This window comes from Cardiocondyla obscurior, linkage group LG20, assembly GCF_019399895.1.
Source record: "Cardiocondyla obscurior isolate alpha-2009 linkage group LG20, Cobs3.1, whole genome shotgun sequence".
NCBI lineage: Eukaryota > Metazoa > Arthropoda > Insecta > Hymenoptera > Formicidae > Cardiocondyla > Cardiocondyla obscurior.
In genome coordinates, this window is record NC_091883.1 from 1810888 (window position 1) to 1827199 (window position 16312).

A 16312-nucleotide genomic window follows, 5' to 3' on the forward strand; every position below is an offset into this window, starting at 1 on the left:
GAACCATGTAACGCGCGAGTGATCGTTGTGTAATTTTCGCGGTATTAAAATCACGGGTCGGGGTGTTCGCGAGTGACCTGTTCGCGGAGGGATGACTCGACACGTCCCATCTGAGAGGAGGAGCAGGCCCGGGACGGGCATCCTGCATCGGCGGAGCAACTTATAGGTAAATATAAATTTTTTTTTTTAATAAAATCTTTAGAAAAAACCTTTACCTATTTTTTTATTAAATCTATTAACTGATATATCGTCATGTCTACATTAATATGTTTCATTTTATGTTACAGTCACCGGCAGTACTCTACAACTCCGCTGAAGCTCATGCAGTTCGGTAAGTCGCATGATTTTATTTTTTTTCGGAATTTGTAATCAGGTCTCTTAAACCGATAACACGTCGTCGACCATAGATTACTCAATTATGACGCGTACGAATTCGAAAAATAGTGGACGCGAAGCGTACTCATGGTTTGTCGTAGTAATAATAAAAAGGAAAAATTCGGGTGGGTGTTTTCGACGTGCCAAGTCACGTCGCTTATTATACCGATATTATATCTGTCGAAAAGTGTCGATGATGAAATCGCTCACAAGTCCGCGCGATAGCAGAGTTCTCGGCGTCAACTCGCGGCAAGTACTCTCGGGGCGTTTTATCCGTTCCCTCGAGCGCCAGCCATATTTACACGCTTATCTGGCCTAATAATTTCCTGTCGCTTACGGGTTACTGGCTCGAGACAATATCGACGAAACTTGCGTACAGTTACGCGGCAGAATTACGCGAGATGACGACGGCGGCGGCGGCGACGATGAGAATCTGCAACGACGAGGGCGACGGCGCGCTCCGAAACATCCGAGGATAGTCGCTTCGCGCAACAAACTTTTGGATATCCGACATTATCTCAAGCGGACTAACACGAGATCCTTTCACCGTGCGACCAATCGACGCCGCACTAATACGACTGCGAGATTATACGTCACGTTACAACAACTTCGGCCCCAAAGGGGACACGGCGCGCGAAACGAAACAATTCGATCGCGCCAAGTCAACCGTGCACCTGATTTCGATTAATTATTTTAAATGTAATTTTTTTTAAATATTAGATTCTTTTTTTCACTCCCTATTTTTTCTTTCTATCTGTAGACCGTAAAAAATAAAATATATACGGTAGTGTTGCGGGATGCGCCCTAGTCTATCGTCTCAAGTTTTAAGCGTATGCGGAGAGACAGTTTTGCTGAAACGCCATCATCTCCGAATATTATAGAGCGCGGAGCATCGATGAAATTCGGTAAACGCGACCGTCTCGGAAAGTTCGTTTAATTTTTAATTAAGTCCACGGGGAAACCGGCGACGGGAAACTTAATTCATCCAATGTTTTAGCATTAAAGCATCGACATCGTTTTGCGCGCTAAACCTACATTCAATGCTTCTGCGGAAACTTTGCAGATAAAACTGTAACTTTTTGCCCGGAAAACTTTTTTACGAAGATTCTTTTAACGTTTGAATGCGCCCGACATTGAACTAAAAAAAAGAAGAAAAAAAGACTAAAATGTTTAGAATTATATTTCTTATTATTTTAATATCCAAACACACTTTTCAAGCAGACTTAAAAAAAATTGAAGCAACAAACAGCTGTCGTATCTTTTTACGTCTAAATTTGAGAATGATCGACTCGTTTATTTTTACTGAAAAGAAAATAATTCTATTAATACGATTCTTAACGCGAGAGAAAAGAAAAAAAAAATAGAAAGAAAAAAAGGGAGGAAAAAGTAAATTCGTAACTTAAACATCGAGACGGAGAGAACGGCTTTATAACGATATTTCTCGATGCACCTGTCGGCATACATCCGATGCGTTTGTCGGGGGAAGGATAAATATGTTTTTGTCGCTGGGAAATCATTCTTTGTAAGAATTGAAATATTAAGATGTCTAAAGGTACAGACCCTCCACCCTAAAATAAAAGTTTTCCACGGTACGGACTGCCTTACAATATACACAGCTTTGACCGTGGCGCGCTCGATAACGGGGACGAAATTCAAAGGATCTTGAAATCGCTCCGGCCGTGCAAGAATACTTGACAATATCGGATCGCCGTATCGTGCGCCTGCAGTCCGATTCTTCCGGAGAAAGAACGTTAGAAAAAAGAAAAAAAAAAGGGAGAGAGAGAGAAACGGAAAAGGGAGGGGAGGGAATGGAGACGTTTAAAGTATTTCAGGGGATCACGAGAAAGAGCTATCATCGAAAAGGGATTTCACCTCGCTTCTATTCTCGCCGGCAAGAAGTGCCCGAGTCGCCAAGTTTTGAGCGTCTATCGGAAACTGATTTGTCCTCATCGGTCATTCGTACCGTCTGAATTTCATCCCCGCGACGTTTTCCCTCCCACGGGGAGGGAAGAAGTAACCCGGCCGAAAAATTACGAGTTTACGCGCCGCTCGCGCCGAGCGTTTTCACGGAGCGGAATAACGGAAGAGAGCGCCGCGAGCGAAGGGGAAGCTCTCGCCTCCACTTGCGTATTTACGGCGCGAAAATTGCCACGACCGGTCGCAAACTTTCCTTTTAAAATAAACGCGAGCGGCGACAAAGCGAAACGCGAGCTCGTTTATTAAAGTAAAGAGAAATACAGGCGCCGTCGCCGAGAAGCGCCGCGCGTATTCGGAAAGACGGTAGCGCCGCGGCGCTACGCTCTAATCGTTCAAATTAAGAATTATAGTACGTCGTACCGCCATCCTTTCCTATTCTCTTTAGACTCCCCCGGACGCCAGAGTGGTGCTTGCCTCTCCGTAGAGGTAATAAAGTACTCCCCCCCGATTGTCCCCTCCCCTCCCCCCTCGGTCGAGCGCGGCTCCGCGCGAAAGAGAAACGGAAAAGACGGGGAAGAGATAAAAGATTAGTTGCGCCGACGATGAAAGCGAGAACTCCGGAAATTAAGGTCGCGAGCCAATACCCCGAAATTGTCACGTGTCGCCGACTTCTTTTGTTCCGCTGTTATTTGGGTTAATAAAAGCCCCGTGTTTCCCGATTGCGGGACGGTTTTCGCGCGAGCGCAAACTTCGATTTTTTAGGAAACGATTCGAAACGGATCGTCTTCGCTGCGTCGGTAGGGTACCTTTTTAAAGAAAGGCCACGAAGGGAAGATCAAATGATAAATTATACAATATATTTCAGAGTACGTTCTACGATTTGTAATGCATTCGATAAGCCTTAAACAACGAATCATAGACTTATTAATAATATATATTTATAATATTATTATCCCGAAAGAAAGCGCTGTGGAATCGATAGTATACTACATTGTCGCCTTTCTCGCGGACCTGATTGATTTTCTCGTCTCACGCGCTTGTCTTTCCGCGCCGTGTTTACTTGAAACAGCTGTCATCGCGCGCTCCGACAGTTGAAATATCAAGGGAGTTCAGAGTACACCGGGAATTCTATTCGTTATGAAGAATTCGATATCAATCTACCTTTCAAAAGCTCGAGGCAATCATCGTAACACGCTCGTTTTCAGCTTCTGCCGGTCCGTGCGCATACCTAATTACAGGGACGGGAGTGCGCCAGCTCTTATTGCTAACGGTTAACTTTAATTACAGCCGCGAAAACCGTCGCAGCTGTATTTTAATAAATCTTCGGGTTACAATTAAGGTAACGTACTCGCTGCCCACGGCGATACAATTAGATCTCGCGTATTTCCGCAGCAAAAATGTGAAAGCGGATGCTATTCAACCGGCCGGCCGGTTCATTGAAAGAAGAGGCATAAATAATGCATGCAGCGAAGAAAGAAATAAAGAGTTTGATCCTCTTCGCATGAATATTTACTCGGAGCAAGCTCGGAATATCAATAATTAAAATTCGACCGTCTCTTCGCGAGAGCGCGGAATAAATCGCGCAAAACAATCGGTAACAGGCCGCGACGAGAAAGAGAAAAGAAAGCCGGCTCTTCTCGCTTTGCGATTCGATATGCATATTGTTTGGCTTAGAGCCGGATCGGGAGAAACGAACTAGCTCCGCTCGTTTGGCGAATATTTGCTTATCGATTGCGCCGCCGGCCTATGTATAGAAATATCGACCTTCGCTAAGCCTTAGAAGTTAATCGGATTTAGTGTAGTGCCCCGCGTATAGACGCGATCCGCGACCTAATAAAATGTGCTAACCCGAGAGCACGTGATGGAACCTTTCTCGGAAATAGGGAACAGGGCGGATCGATCGCCGGCGTTTCAACGCCGACGTTTAACGGCGATATGGTTTTATGCTTCTTAAAGCGGCCGCGCGATTCTCCTGGATTATAGAAACAACTCTAACTTAAATCGCCACTTCCTCGAGATCCCCGTCGACGCGAAACGCTATAAACCGTGATACATTTCCCGTTTCCGCGGAAGTAATCGATTACTTATGGCGAATAAGTAGCTCACGTACAGATAACACGGCACGTTTTTTTTTTTTTTTTTAGTTTAACACGCGACAACGCGGACAGTAATATCGCGACGTTGTTATTGCGAATTGTATCTCGAAGCTGGTTACCTCGCGATTAAAACGGGAATGCCGTTGAACGTGGGAACGTTTCGAGAGCTGCGGGTTCCGGTAGCGAAATAGTTTTTAATAAATAACTGATGGGCGCTGCTTCTTCAGACGCGATTTCGCGCGCGGGAGCTGAAAGAGACGAGTTTCCGGACTTTCCACCTTAATTCTCGCAAGAATTTTCTCGCGCTGCAAGTAATTCCAGAACAAGCCACATAGCACGGCTGCCCAGTATCTTTCCTCACACTTGTAATCAGCTTCCCGAATGGTCTTGGAACTTTTATTGCGTGCGAACGCGAACGTAAACGAAGAATCAGCTCGATGTAAAAAGAAATTGTTTTCCTTCGTTACGCGGATCTTGGCGCTTCGCATTTATGAAAGAATAAAGGAACGAAGTTCTGACGTTCTCGATAATTGACGCTAAGCAAGAAGCACGTGTGCGAGTTACAATTTCAAACTCAGAACGTAGGAAATAATTTTTCTTCGCGGGCGAAACAGTATATTTAAACATTTTTCAATCGCGAGACAATAGCTTCGCGCGAGAGAAAAGCTTTCGAAAGCGAAGAATCGGCGTTATGTTGGCGATATCAATCGGTCGAAACTGGTTTGCATCGAGAAAGACACGAACGAGCTCGAAGGGGTTAAGCGGCCGGAGCAACGAACTATATAATATGAACCCGTAGCGCCTCGGGGTGTTGCGCAACGATGCGAGACAGGTGGTCTCCCGTTTTAACCCCGGTGAGCCGTAAACCCCGACGGATCCGGCCAGGTTGTTCGTCTTACGTACGTCCGAGCAAACGTTATATACACGCCCGTATCGAGCAGAACAAACTGCCGTATTACAGCCCTGCCGTCACTTTCCGGCGACAAGTGCGAACCGCTTGTATAAACACGTCTTTAATAAAGATTAATTAACATCCGCGTCGTCGAGCTCAAGTACCGCTATTTCTTTTTCACGTTAATATAAAATAAAATATTCATAATTCTTCCCATTCGAAATCTGACCCGCAAACTTTCCCAGGCGTTTTTCGTCGCGCGTAACTTTTAACTTCCGCGGTAATATTTTCTCAAACGACGTGTAATTAAATTATAATGTAGATTTCAAGAACTTTAGTCTGAAGTAAATATTAAATTAAAAAAAAAAAAAAGAAAGAAAGAAAAAACTTTTTTTTTCGTCATGTAATTTGAGTATAAATTTAATTTTCTTTACGTTAAATTATATTTCTCACGTCAATAAATCCGTCCGCGTGGAGCCGTACGTGAACGCGCGCTTCAGTGCTCGACGGGGAAGTATTATTTTACGTGTGAGCTTATGGAGCGGGCTCGTACAATTGCGGAATGAAGAGCGGTCGATTGCTGCAAACCGCAGCCGTTGTTGTCGCGGCGTAGCCGTCATTAATAGTAACGGCGGTAGCGAGCTAGCCCGCATCTATCTTCGCCCCGGCCTGGAGAAACTCTAGCCGCTCTAAATACGACCGGCCGGCATCTATTTTAATCCGATCGGGTGGTTTACGCGCGCCCGAAAAGTTTTCCCATAGAGAAGCCTGCACATGGGTGGTCGCTTCCGAAGCGGATCGCGGCGAGCCTCCGACCATACATCCGCATATTCCCGTACTTTTATAATTTGCGTGCTCGTTTTTTTTTTTTTTTTTTTGTCACATTTGTTATCGATGAAATACGTTTGCGCGCGAATAATATCGACACCCGGCTTAGATTAACGCGTCGACATTGCGTTTTCCGCAAACCGCAGGAATGTTTCCAGAAATATTTCGCACCGAGAGGGAAAAAGACTACTTTCAAAATGCAATTCTGAGTTGCTAAATTTTTCTTTCTTTCTTTTCTTTTTTTTTATTTTACGATTAATTCTTCAACGAGCGTTATTCGGAAAGTTTCAGATTAAATAGCACGAATTATATCGGTTTCATATCCACTTGAGAGAGACGAAGAAAAGAGGTATGGGTCGGAGAGATCATATAACAAAGTTTGTTAAAATATTCTATGATTATATAGTTGGACCTGCAAATTCTTCAAAGCCGTTTTAAGGAAGTCGGACGAACATCTGAGTCGGCTTGTTTAATGATTGCAAGTTAAGCCGCACGGTATGCTATTATAACTTTATATCCTCGTTAGACTTTCTAAGAGAGCATCTCTGAAAATAACGTATTTTCGAGATACTCCGATTTACCGGCTACCGAGAAATATCGCGCGGAAATACATACTTTCTAAGAAATTTCTCTAATGTGCTCTACGCATGAAATAACTTTCAAGTATTTTTAATCGCAAATTAAATATTTAAAAAAATATATATATGCATATGTATTTTACTATAGGCCGTAAGACGTGAACGTTACCCTCGTTAAACGCCGTCTGCCGCAGCATCCCATCGATAATCGCGGAGGACTTTTATAACGCAAGTTCTTCCAGCTTCGCTCGGTTAATTAAGACAATAATATATATCCGCGCTTTGTTACGATCGTCGTATAAACGCGATGTCGACATGCGTCCGTGATAGAAGTTCCGTTCAAAGACGCCTTCCCATTAAACTTATCTCGCTAACGAACTCCGAATGCGGCGCGAAAAACCGCGCGATCGAGAAAGTGGCGGCGACATTAGAGAGGATCTTGACTGGCCGTACGCCAGCCTCCGGGACAGTTGCATGGCGTTCCGGCCGATAGTAAACAGCCAATAGAGAACCTCTACAGGTCCACCGGCTGACTCTGAAAAGCTGCTCTCCGTGTGTAACCATTGTACTGTGATTGAAGAGGCTAATTTAGATGGACGCGAGTGCGCGCCGGGAAGGAACGAAGGTGGAAAGGCCCTTCTCCGGAGCGGAGCGCTCTCGCCGCCAGACAAATGATTGGCGACTGACCTTAACCACGTTAAGAAGATTGAACGTTAAATCACGACGGCGGATCTTGCGTCTGGAGAGACTTTGCGCGCGGTTAAAAAAAAAAAAAAAAAAAACGTCCGATTCAAATCGGGGCGGGCAACCCTCTCAACGAGGGAACGCTGTTTGTATTGTTGTAACTGATTCCGAAGCGGCAATCTCGCGACAAGAACGCGCGCCTATTAATCTCAGAGTCCGAGCCGAATGGCCGCGGATCGGAATCCGGCGTAAGAAGAAACACAAAACGACCGTATTATGCTACAATCGATCGCAATCTCCGACGTAGCCACACGGATTTTTAGAACTCGCTCGCAATTTATCGTTCGGCTTGGGGCTTTGGAAGATGGGACAACGTTATATCGGCCCCGATGCTTCTCCTTTTTCTTTCCTTTCCAATTTCTGACGACCTTACGGAGGCGAAAATAAAAGAAAATATTTCAAGACCAAAATATTTTCTGCGAATCGAAAACGCGAGCAAACTATATAAATTAATTATATATTTTAATTAGTCGGAATATAAAATAATGTTAGAAATTATTTTAAAAGTATTATATTAAACCGAGAAACGTTCTTTAAAAAAAAAAAATTATCTTTAAAGCGTGGAGAGAAAATAGTCCAAGCAACGTGTGAAAAGTATTCGGGTATAGAAGGAACCGCCTTCGAAAATCTTTCGAGTTGCGAAAATATCTTTTGAAACCCGTAGAAGTGAACTCGCCGTAAAGAGAATCTCATTGACGAATCTACCGAACTCGCAGCGATAACGCGCCTGTAGAAATGGCTATTAGCAGCTTGAGCAACGTTATAATTGCGTGATTACGGCGAAAATACGTCTTGATGCCGTTACAACAGGACCAATCTATTCAGCGCGGAGTGGCTAATAACCTCGTAGGAGAATTGATCTTGCTACAGTGTTATCCGCCGGTATTCCTAATGATCCACCATTGTGGTCCGCGGTAGCTGCCGCTATAATGGAGGCAGAGAGTAATGCTATTGATTGTATGCGCGGATGCGTCTAACTGAAACTAGCCGCAGTCGGCGTCCTCACGCACACGCACTATCGCGTCCTCCATCGCAATTCCGCGCGAGATGCGCCCGAAAGTGGATCTCCTTTCGAGAGATACGATTCGAATTCGAGGACCGGGGAGAGCAATAGCGCTTCATCCGCCGCGAACTTGCTAACGCGGCTATCTCCTGTGTCTCGCGACGCGATTGTATCTCCCGGGAGATTCCCCTAAATTTCTTTGTCCCTCCGCCCGGCGCGTCTCTTCCCGCGCGAATCTTGAATAAGCTCTAATTTCAATTGTCAAGAACACTGAGGGCGAACGGGAACGAATGGAAACGCAGCCGGGAGCCGAATGGCGGTACGGATTAAATGATTTGTGGAGTGTCAGAAAGCTTTTTCTTATCTCGGGAAATGGCGGCGTGAAAAAGCAAGAGGAGAGCCTCCCCCCGGCTCACCGCGCGCCGGCTCGGTACAATATTGTTTCATTTGCGCGAATTTTGGCCGGCCGTTACGTATTTTCTTCTCGACCGCGGCTCTTTCCTCCTTCTCCCGGGATCTCTCGCGCATTTTTAGCACTTTTTATTAGACTCTATCTCCGTCTACGTTTCACGGTTATCGCCATATGTAAACGACGGTGGCGAAAAAATAAAGGACTACGGCCGTGTGAAAAATGCTTGCATACATTTAATCCGTCCGGTCCACCAGCGCGATGGCTCTCCGTTTGATAAACAGACTCTTGGCCTTTTATTAAAAATTGCCGCTATAAAAGTCGGGATTAAAAAACACGAATGCGACGGAAAAGCGAAATCGAATTAACTCGTCACCGGGGAAACAATAAGTTTACCATCCATTGCTAATAAACCGTCGATGATAATTTGCATTAAAAAATATTGCGTGCGACAAAATATGCGTAAAACATGTGTGAGCTGTTTCAATTCAAATTCGAACCGCGTAAAAAGACTGCAATGATGGGAGAAAGCACACGTCCACTCGTGCCTCTAAAATAAAAACCTCGCAGGGAAGAAAAAAAAAAAAAAGCAAAAATTTATTGAAGACTCTCTGCGGCCGATTCGACGAATGAAAAAAAAGGGGGGTCCTTTCATAAACTAAATGTGAATTAATCTCGAAGGCTAATCGGCCCGGCATGACGAGAACTGGACGCGGGATACTAAGATATCGGGTGGCCTATAGCGCGAAAAGAATGGAGCCGAAGGTAAAGACGGTATTGAAACGATCCGGCTAGGAGGAGGACTAACGAGGAAGCGCGCGAGGGACGCAGTGACAACAATGTGACTATAGTTTCAGGGAACAATGCTCTCATTATAATGCCCGGCTAGGTGCGCGTATAAGTGCGGCTGCATACCGGATCGGACAATGGCAGACATTTTGTCGGCTCTCGCGGCCACGTCTTTTTGTTCCCGACGATAAAAAAAAAAAAAAAAGAAAGAAGAGAAAAAAAGGGAGAAGAAGGTATCGCCTCTGACGGACTCGTCTCATTTGCGAACACGCTCGGCCGCAGACGCCTCGCGCCGATTTCTGCGTTGAGCGATCCGGTTTAATTAATTCGGAAGCTGCGAGCGGGACGTAATTTCCGGCCTGCTATTTCGACGTGACGTCGACGAGCGATTTTCGACTTTCGATTCTCACGCGCGTCAACTCTTCGGCTTCCGCGCGAAGTCCCTCGGCTGCCAGGAACGTTTGAAACGCGGCCGTCGAGGCGCTGCTCCTAATTGCACGTCGCGATTTTCCACTTTCCCAATCCTCGTTTCGAAACGCGGCGATTTATGCCGATTAGACACGTTAAGCGTCCGTGGGTGGAACACGAATGATAATGAAAACAATTAGAAGGCCGTTTTGCGCGGCGGCGGCCATATGTGGGTTAATTATTCATTACGCGGGGTCGATAGTTACATACGCGAACCGATAATGGCAATGCTTACAATGTGCGTCAGTAGTGCGGCGTATTAATATATATATATAAACAAGAGAGAATTTCCGACGAAACCGGATTAACGAAAACGCAACTTAACTCGATAAATGCGCGAGCGCACGGTGGTAACAATGCACGCGGTACGATTCGAATAGTTACAATGCATCACCCGAATATATTAATGCCGGCACGGCCGGCAGGAACACTCCCGTTGGAATAGATTAACTGAACTGCTAATGTAATGCGGCTGCTAATTTCGCCGATTCGCCAAAGGGCGTTAAACCACGAACGAAAGTTCCGGGACAATTTGCCGCGGTAAAAACCCACGAGAGGACCCACCACTGCGAAGAGCCACGGGAGATAACGAAAGTAAGTGGAAAGCGTCGCATTAACATGAAAGTTGCGACCGACCGCAAGTAAGATAATACGAGGACGCGGCATTAGTGCACTCCGCGACCGCAGCGGCGAGAAAGGAGGATCTCGCGCTCTCGAAAAGAACTGCTCGCGGCATTTTTCCTCACGCAAGAAAATCAGCTAAACGAAGTAGAAATCGCGGATGAGAGATCGCGCCGGCGAATGGCCCTAATGGAGGCGTTAATCGACGTAGCCGTATTTCCCCCAGCGAAGGGTCTAGTCGAGCGTCCTCGCCCTGGCCGATTGCCTGAGACCCGGCTCTACGAATTCTACGTGTAACGGGCGTAGCGGAGTCTCGAGCCGTAAGAAATTAACCAGTCACGCCAAACTTTCAGAAGAATAATCGAGTTGGTTAATTTCTCACGTCTCAAACCTTGCCCCTACCGTCGTACAATAGGTCTAGACTAGTGCGACGAGTCCGAAGCTCTACCCTCTTGTTACGTACGGCGAGAAAATACACGTATAACATTCCCTCCGCTTCTCGCCGCAAACTTTTTGCACAAAATGTTGGAGGTTTCAATTTTATTCCACCTGTTTCGTATTTGTATAAAATATCTTATACGTACATTCGCGGATTGCCTTTTCGACCTTGAGCATAATCTAACCGCGGAGAATAGGAAAAGGGGAGAGAAGGGGGGGTCGCGCAAATATGGTTTAAAAAGATCGAGGGATTTGGGACGGCGGACGATAGAGAGCGCGGTTCTATCTCGCAGATTAATGCATCCCGCAAGGCCCGCTGCGTTGTCTTGAATTGCTTCGGAGATAACTCGCGGCCACGTTGGGCGGCCAGGTTTACCGGGGATGCAAATACGACGAGCTGAGGGGGAAATGGCGTGGAATTAAAATCACCGGACGAGAAACTCGCGCGGGGGAGGGAAAACTATTTCAGAAAGCTAGGCGGGCATTCCTATATCGGGACTCTTTCGCGCGAGGAGCGACGAGGAGGAGCAGTATTTTCGGGATTATTGTGTTCTCCGATCCGGGATGTTGCGCAAAGACAACAAAAGGACGGCCGGAATGCAAAAGGCGAGCGGCAAGGATTGCGGTGCCTCGTGTTTGCAGGAAGGGCGGTCGATATCGCTGCGAGAAATGTTTCTTGTAACATCAGTTCCGGAAAGAAAGATTCTGGGGCGGAAATCGGATGCGCGAGGACAAGTCGAATATGCACGCGCGATTAACCGAATTCTACACGAGATTGCGTAAACGTTGTAATTTTTTTTTGCTTCTGTTATTTCAAGTCTCACTCGTCATTGCGAATAAAACGCGAAAAGAAAATGGCGCGACTATTTTCTGGTATTTTACGAGTCGATTATTATAGTCAGTTATTATAGTAGATCACGGAGATCGCGACGTTTCGATTTGACGAAGCGAAGTGGCAACGGTATTAAAAAAGAGAGAGAGAAATTCGATATAACGGAAAAATTGTTGACGCTATGGGTGTTGATCACGATAAGAAATTGAGAATGTGATTGGTGACACAAAGGGAGCGCGAAAATCCCGCGCTAAGGCGGAAGAAGCGGAAAGGCTGAGAGAAAACTCCTCGCGCGGATAGTTCCAGTTTGAAATACCGAGAAGTCTAGCGCGATTCAAAGGCAGGATGATGCAAAGGATCAAAGGAGGACGCGGAGGTAGAGGGTGGCGTAGAATCGATATCACGAAGGGGTACTTGGTCGGAATCCGTCGTGCGATTTCACTTGCATTTTAGTGAACAAGAAGATGAAAATGTTAATGGAGAAGTTCCGTCTCAAAGCCGGAAAAAAGAAGAGCGTACTTATATGCCGAGAGAAGTTGTATACCTTGGGAAAAATTTCGTCGCAAGGGCTTTTAATAATCGTGCGATATGCGGTTTTTTATTTCTTAAATAAAAATAATTTATCGACGACTCTATCAAGTAACGAGTTCAAAAGAAAAATCTGCGTAATTACGCGCCGCTACTTTTCCCCTGATTATTCTAAATAATTGCCTAATTAACCAAAGACTCGACGTTGAAATTAACGAATGGGAGGAAAATTAAGAGTTAAATGTGGTCTCGCACGTGAGATAATGTAACTTTTAATTAACAATCCATTGGAAATTGTGAATCGTACCTGTTTCGGTTTTATTTCGCGTCATTTCCAGAGATATTAATTAATAATTAAATAATCTCAAGTTCGTATCATGTTTGATTATCACATTTGTAATAGATACTTTAAATCAGTTTCGTGATAAATGTTCCAGTTATAAATACGTAACATAACGTTACATGTAACATATACAAAAGAAGGAAAGCAAAAAAATAAAACGTCCAGCGGCTGTTAATCACGTACGAAGGATGTGAAAGTCAAAACATTTGTACATACTCCCGCGACGACGGCAGATAGAGGAGAGAGATTGAGAGATCGCGCGGAAATAAGACGCTAAGAGTTAACAGACGTGTTTAAAGAAGTTACTCTTCATGTGAGAGCCGCGAGATATTGCTTTCGAGCATACAAGTACTCGCGGAAAGGATAAAAGACATTCCCGTTTAAGTATCGCCGGGTTTCTTGCGGGTGTTTATCGACTTAAATTCTTTTCGAGCTAACGTAAACTGATCGAAGACGCGGCGGACGACGTCGAAATTATAAAAGTTATCCGAAGGAATCGGCACTTGATGCAACCGGGCGGAGGAAGCCGAAAAGGGAAGCCCACGAAGTCGGAGGGAACGCACTAAGAGAATCGAAGTGAAAGAATGCGGTTCGAGGAGTTATTATATCGCGCATATATATATAGATATATACTATATAGACGAGTTCATCGGCTGACGTTTATTTTACGATATCACGGGTCACTGGGGATGAAGAGATGGTCTATCGCGATGCAGAGAGGACGACGACGGCGATGACGATGTCGAAAAGAGAAAAGCGAAGGGGAATAAAGGCGGACCCGTCTAAGCAGGCGAATCGATAGTAATGGCAGACTATCCGGGGAAGGTTTATAAACACGATTCTCGTTTATAATGTAGGAATCGAATTAGTGTAGCGTTGGTTAAAATAAAATTAAATTATAATAGCCGTTGTCAAGTAAATACGCGTTCTTATAGTCGTGTGTATAGTCGAGCAGGTCGTTTAGTAAAACTCGAGGTCCTTCTTGATCGAAATTAAAAAAAAAAAGATCGAGTACGTAAAACGTGCAATTGCCCGCGAGACTAAAAAGAATAAACTACGAATATAGTACTATCAAAGAAATTATAAGTCTAAATTAAATTAAAACCACCGTAAATCTTATATATCTTATTGTAAAAATATTAAAAAAAAAAAAAACAGACGATTAATGTGATGAATGTAAATTATTAAATGACAATTGTTAAATGTTTTGCGTTTAGACGATAAAGTTGCGTCACGTATAAAATCGGTTACGCGGAAATTCAGCGAAGCTGGTGGAAAAGGAAATTTAATTAACCATAATTAGCATTAATGGACGTTAATGCATTCAAATCTGTCCAAGCCAAATCCCCAAATCAAATCGAGTATTTTACGATATCGATCGATGCGTTACATTAATAATGCTGAGCCATTTCTCAAATTTAGGAATATTCGAGGCGCGTTATTGAGCGAGCTGGTTTAAAAAGAAATGTTTACGTGCGCGATTCGGGAAAATTATCAACTCTTTTCCCCTCTTTCTACGTCTCGCTTCATTTATATGATGGCCGTGCATAGTGAGCATTCTGAAGGACGGAAGAGATGGAAGTGAATAACGTCCCGCGGTATTCCATCATTACGGTATGCAAATTCCCGCATACGGTTGAATTTTATCCGAGTAATCTGCCATGGCGTATAATTCGGAAATTCAGACCTCGCCGCGGCGGTGGTCGTGCCGTGAAACGTAATTAATGCATTGTTAATCCAGTATCTCGCGCTACGCGTCAGTCGCGCGTGCGAGGATAAAGAGGAAGAAAAGGGCGCGCGAGGGAAGGGCGAGGAAGCGAAGATAAAACGCCCGAAAATCACCAACGAATTTTCACACTTCCCACCGCGTTCTCTTGAGTGCGTGTCCGCCCGATACCCTCCTGCCGGCATTCAACGAGAGATTCGTGACGCGTTACACGCACACATGCATGAGAGAGAAAGAGAGAAAGAGAGAGAGTGAGAGAGAAAGAGAAGGGGAGGAGGGAGCCGCACAATTCGGTGATTTCGCTCCGATAAGGCAGTGAATTATTCTCCACTTCGTGCTTTATCGAGTGCGATGAACATTCAAGCTTGCGCACAGCCGCCGGGAGCGAGCAACATAATTCGTAAAATATTGTCCCTCAGTCTGAATAGAAGCTCGTAACACGCGTGCGAATCAATGCCGAAAAAAAAAAAAATAAAAAAATACATAATACAGATATACATATATGTATATACATATAGGTAATTATACTGTGTTTTATATATTATAATATAATAAATTTCAATGCTGAAATCGGTCAACTACACGTTTTACAAGAAATAAGATTTTTAGCGCGTTGTAAAATATAATCGTTAAAATGATCGAGCGGCGTGATCCGTTAAAGTTTCCTCCTCGACTTCGAAAACTTTTCTCGGGCGAAATCGATTAGTTGTTACAGTCCCTTTTCCGCTACTCTTTGCTGTAAGGAATACATGCGAACGGAATTATTGTTGTTCAGGTTCTAAAGCTCGCGTCGCCCGTTATCTTATCATTTCTCGCGATGTAGATAAATATAACGAAAAAGAAAAGAGCAAACAGGTGTCCAGCGATCTCATCGTCTCCCGTCAGATGACGGCAATTAAATTTAACGACTGCTCACGCGCATCTAATTATACTCTTCCTCCCTGCGGACTCTTTCAAATATCCACATTGCATTCAACTGCGAGTCGCAGCCCCAATACGTCACCGCATTAATAACATAAAGTTCGTAACCCTACCACTTCGTTATTTTTATCACGGAATTCTCGATATAATCTTATATTTCTTTCACATAATCTTTCCTCGCGTTTCATACATTTGCGACATTCGCCGTGGACGCGAGTAAAAAAACGGCCGGCAAATAAACTACCAGTGGTCTCGAAGCGAGAGATCGCGGCGGCCAAAGCTCGACGAAAGAAAAGAAAAACTTAATTTTAGATAAAGGCCGCTGGAAGATCGTGAAGTCGGGATCGCAGCCAGCTTTTAAAGAAATTGATCAACGCGGCGCGCACTCTCGCGTCTCGCGAGCGTTGCATTTGCGGAGACATGCCGTCGTCTCACCTGCCAGCTTCCTTCGGCTAGGCAAAATTTCTCCGACGTTCCGATATATCAGTATCAATGCGCCTCGGCGGCGGCAGCGCGCGTGCTTTTTATCAAAAAATTCGGCGGTGTTCGATCATCCGCGCGGCGCCGCGTTCGCTCACGGTTCCGGTAGGCGAAGGTAAAATCAACCGCCATTCTCCCGCCACTTTCTCCGTCATCGCCGAACCTCTCGCCTTGTCGCGTAACATTTCCAGCGAAATGTAAAGGAAACATCCTCCCCCGTCCTCCCTCTCTCTCTCTCTCTCATCCCTTTCGCGCTATCCGGGTTCTAATACGCCCTCGATGTTTACACGCCAACGTCACCCCGGCAAGACGATGCGTCGTAAG

General features: G+C 45.0%; 2 protein-coding genes across 23 annotated transcripts in view; both read right to left on the reverse strand.

Annotated features, from left to right (window-relative positions):
• The window catches only part of LOC139110336 (protein muscleblind), a 350852-nt gene that overhangs the window by 302702 nt on the left and 31838 nt on the right, over nucleotides 1-16312 (reverse strand). The window lies entirely within an intron of this gene.
• The window catches only part of LOC139110338 (acetylcholinesterase 2), a 132804-nt gene continuing 116926 nt past the window's right edge, over nucleotides 435-16312 (reverse strand). The window contains exon 5 of the mRNA XM_070670042.1: nucleotides 435-3787. Coding sequence (XP_070526143.1) covers nucleotides 3662-3787 — 126 coding nt within the window. The 3' untranslated portion in view covers nucleotides 435-3661. The remainder of the gene's footprint in view (nucleotides 3788-16312) is intronic.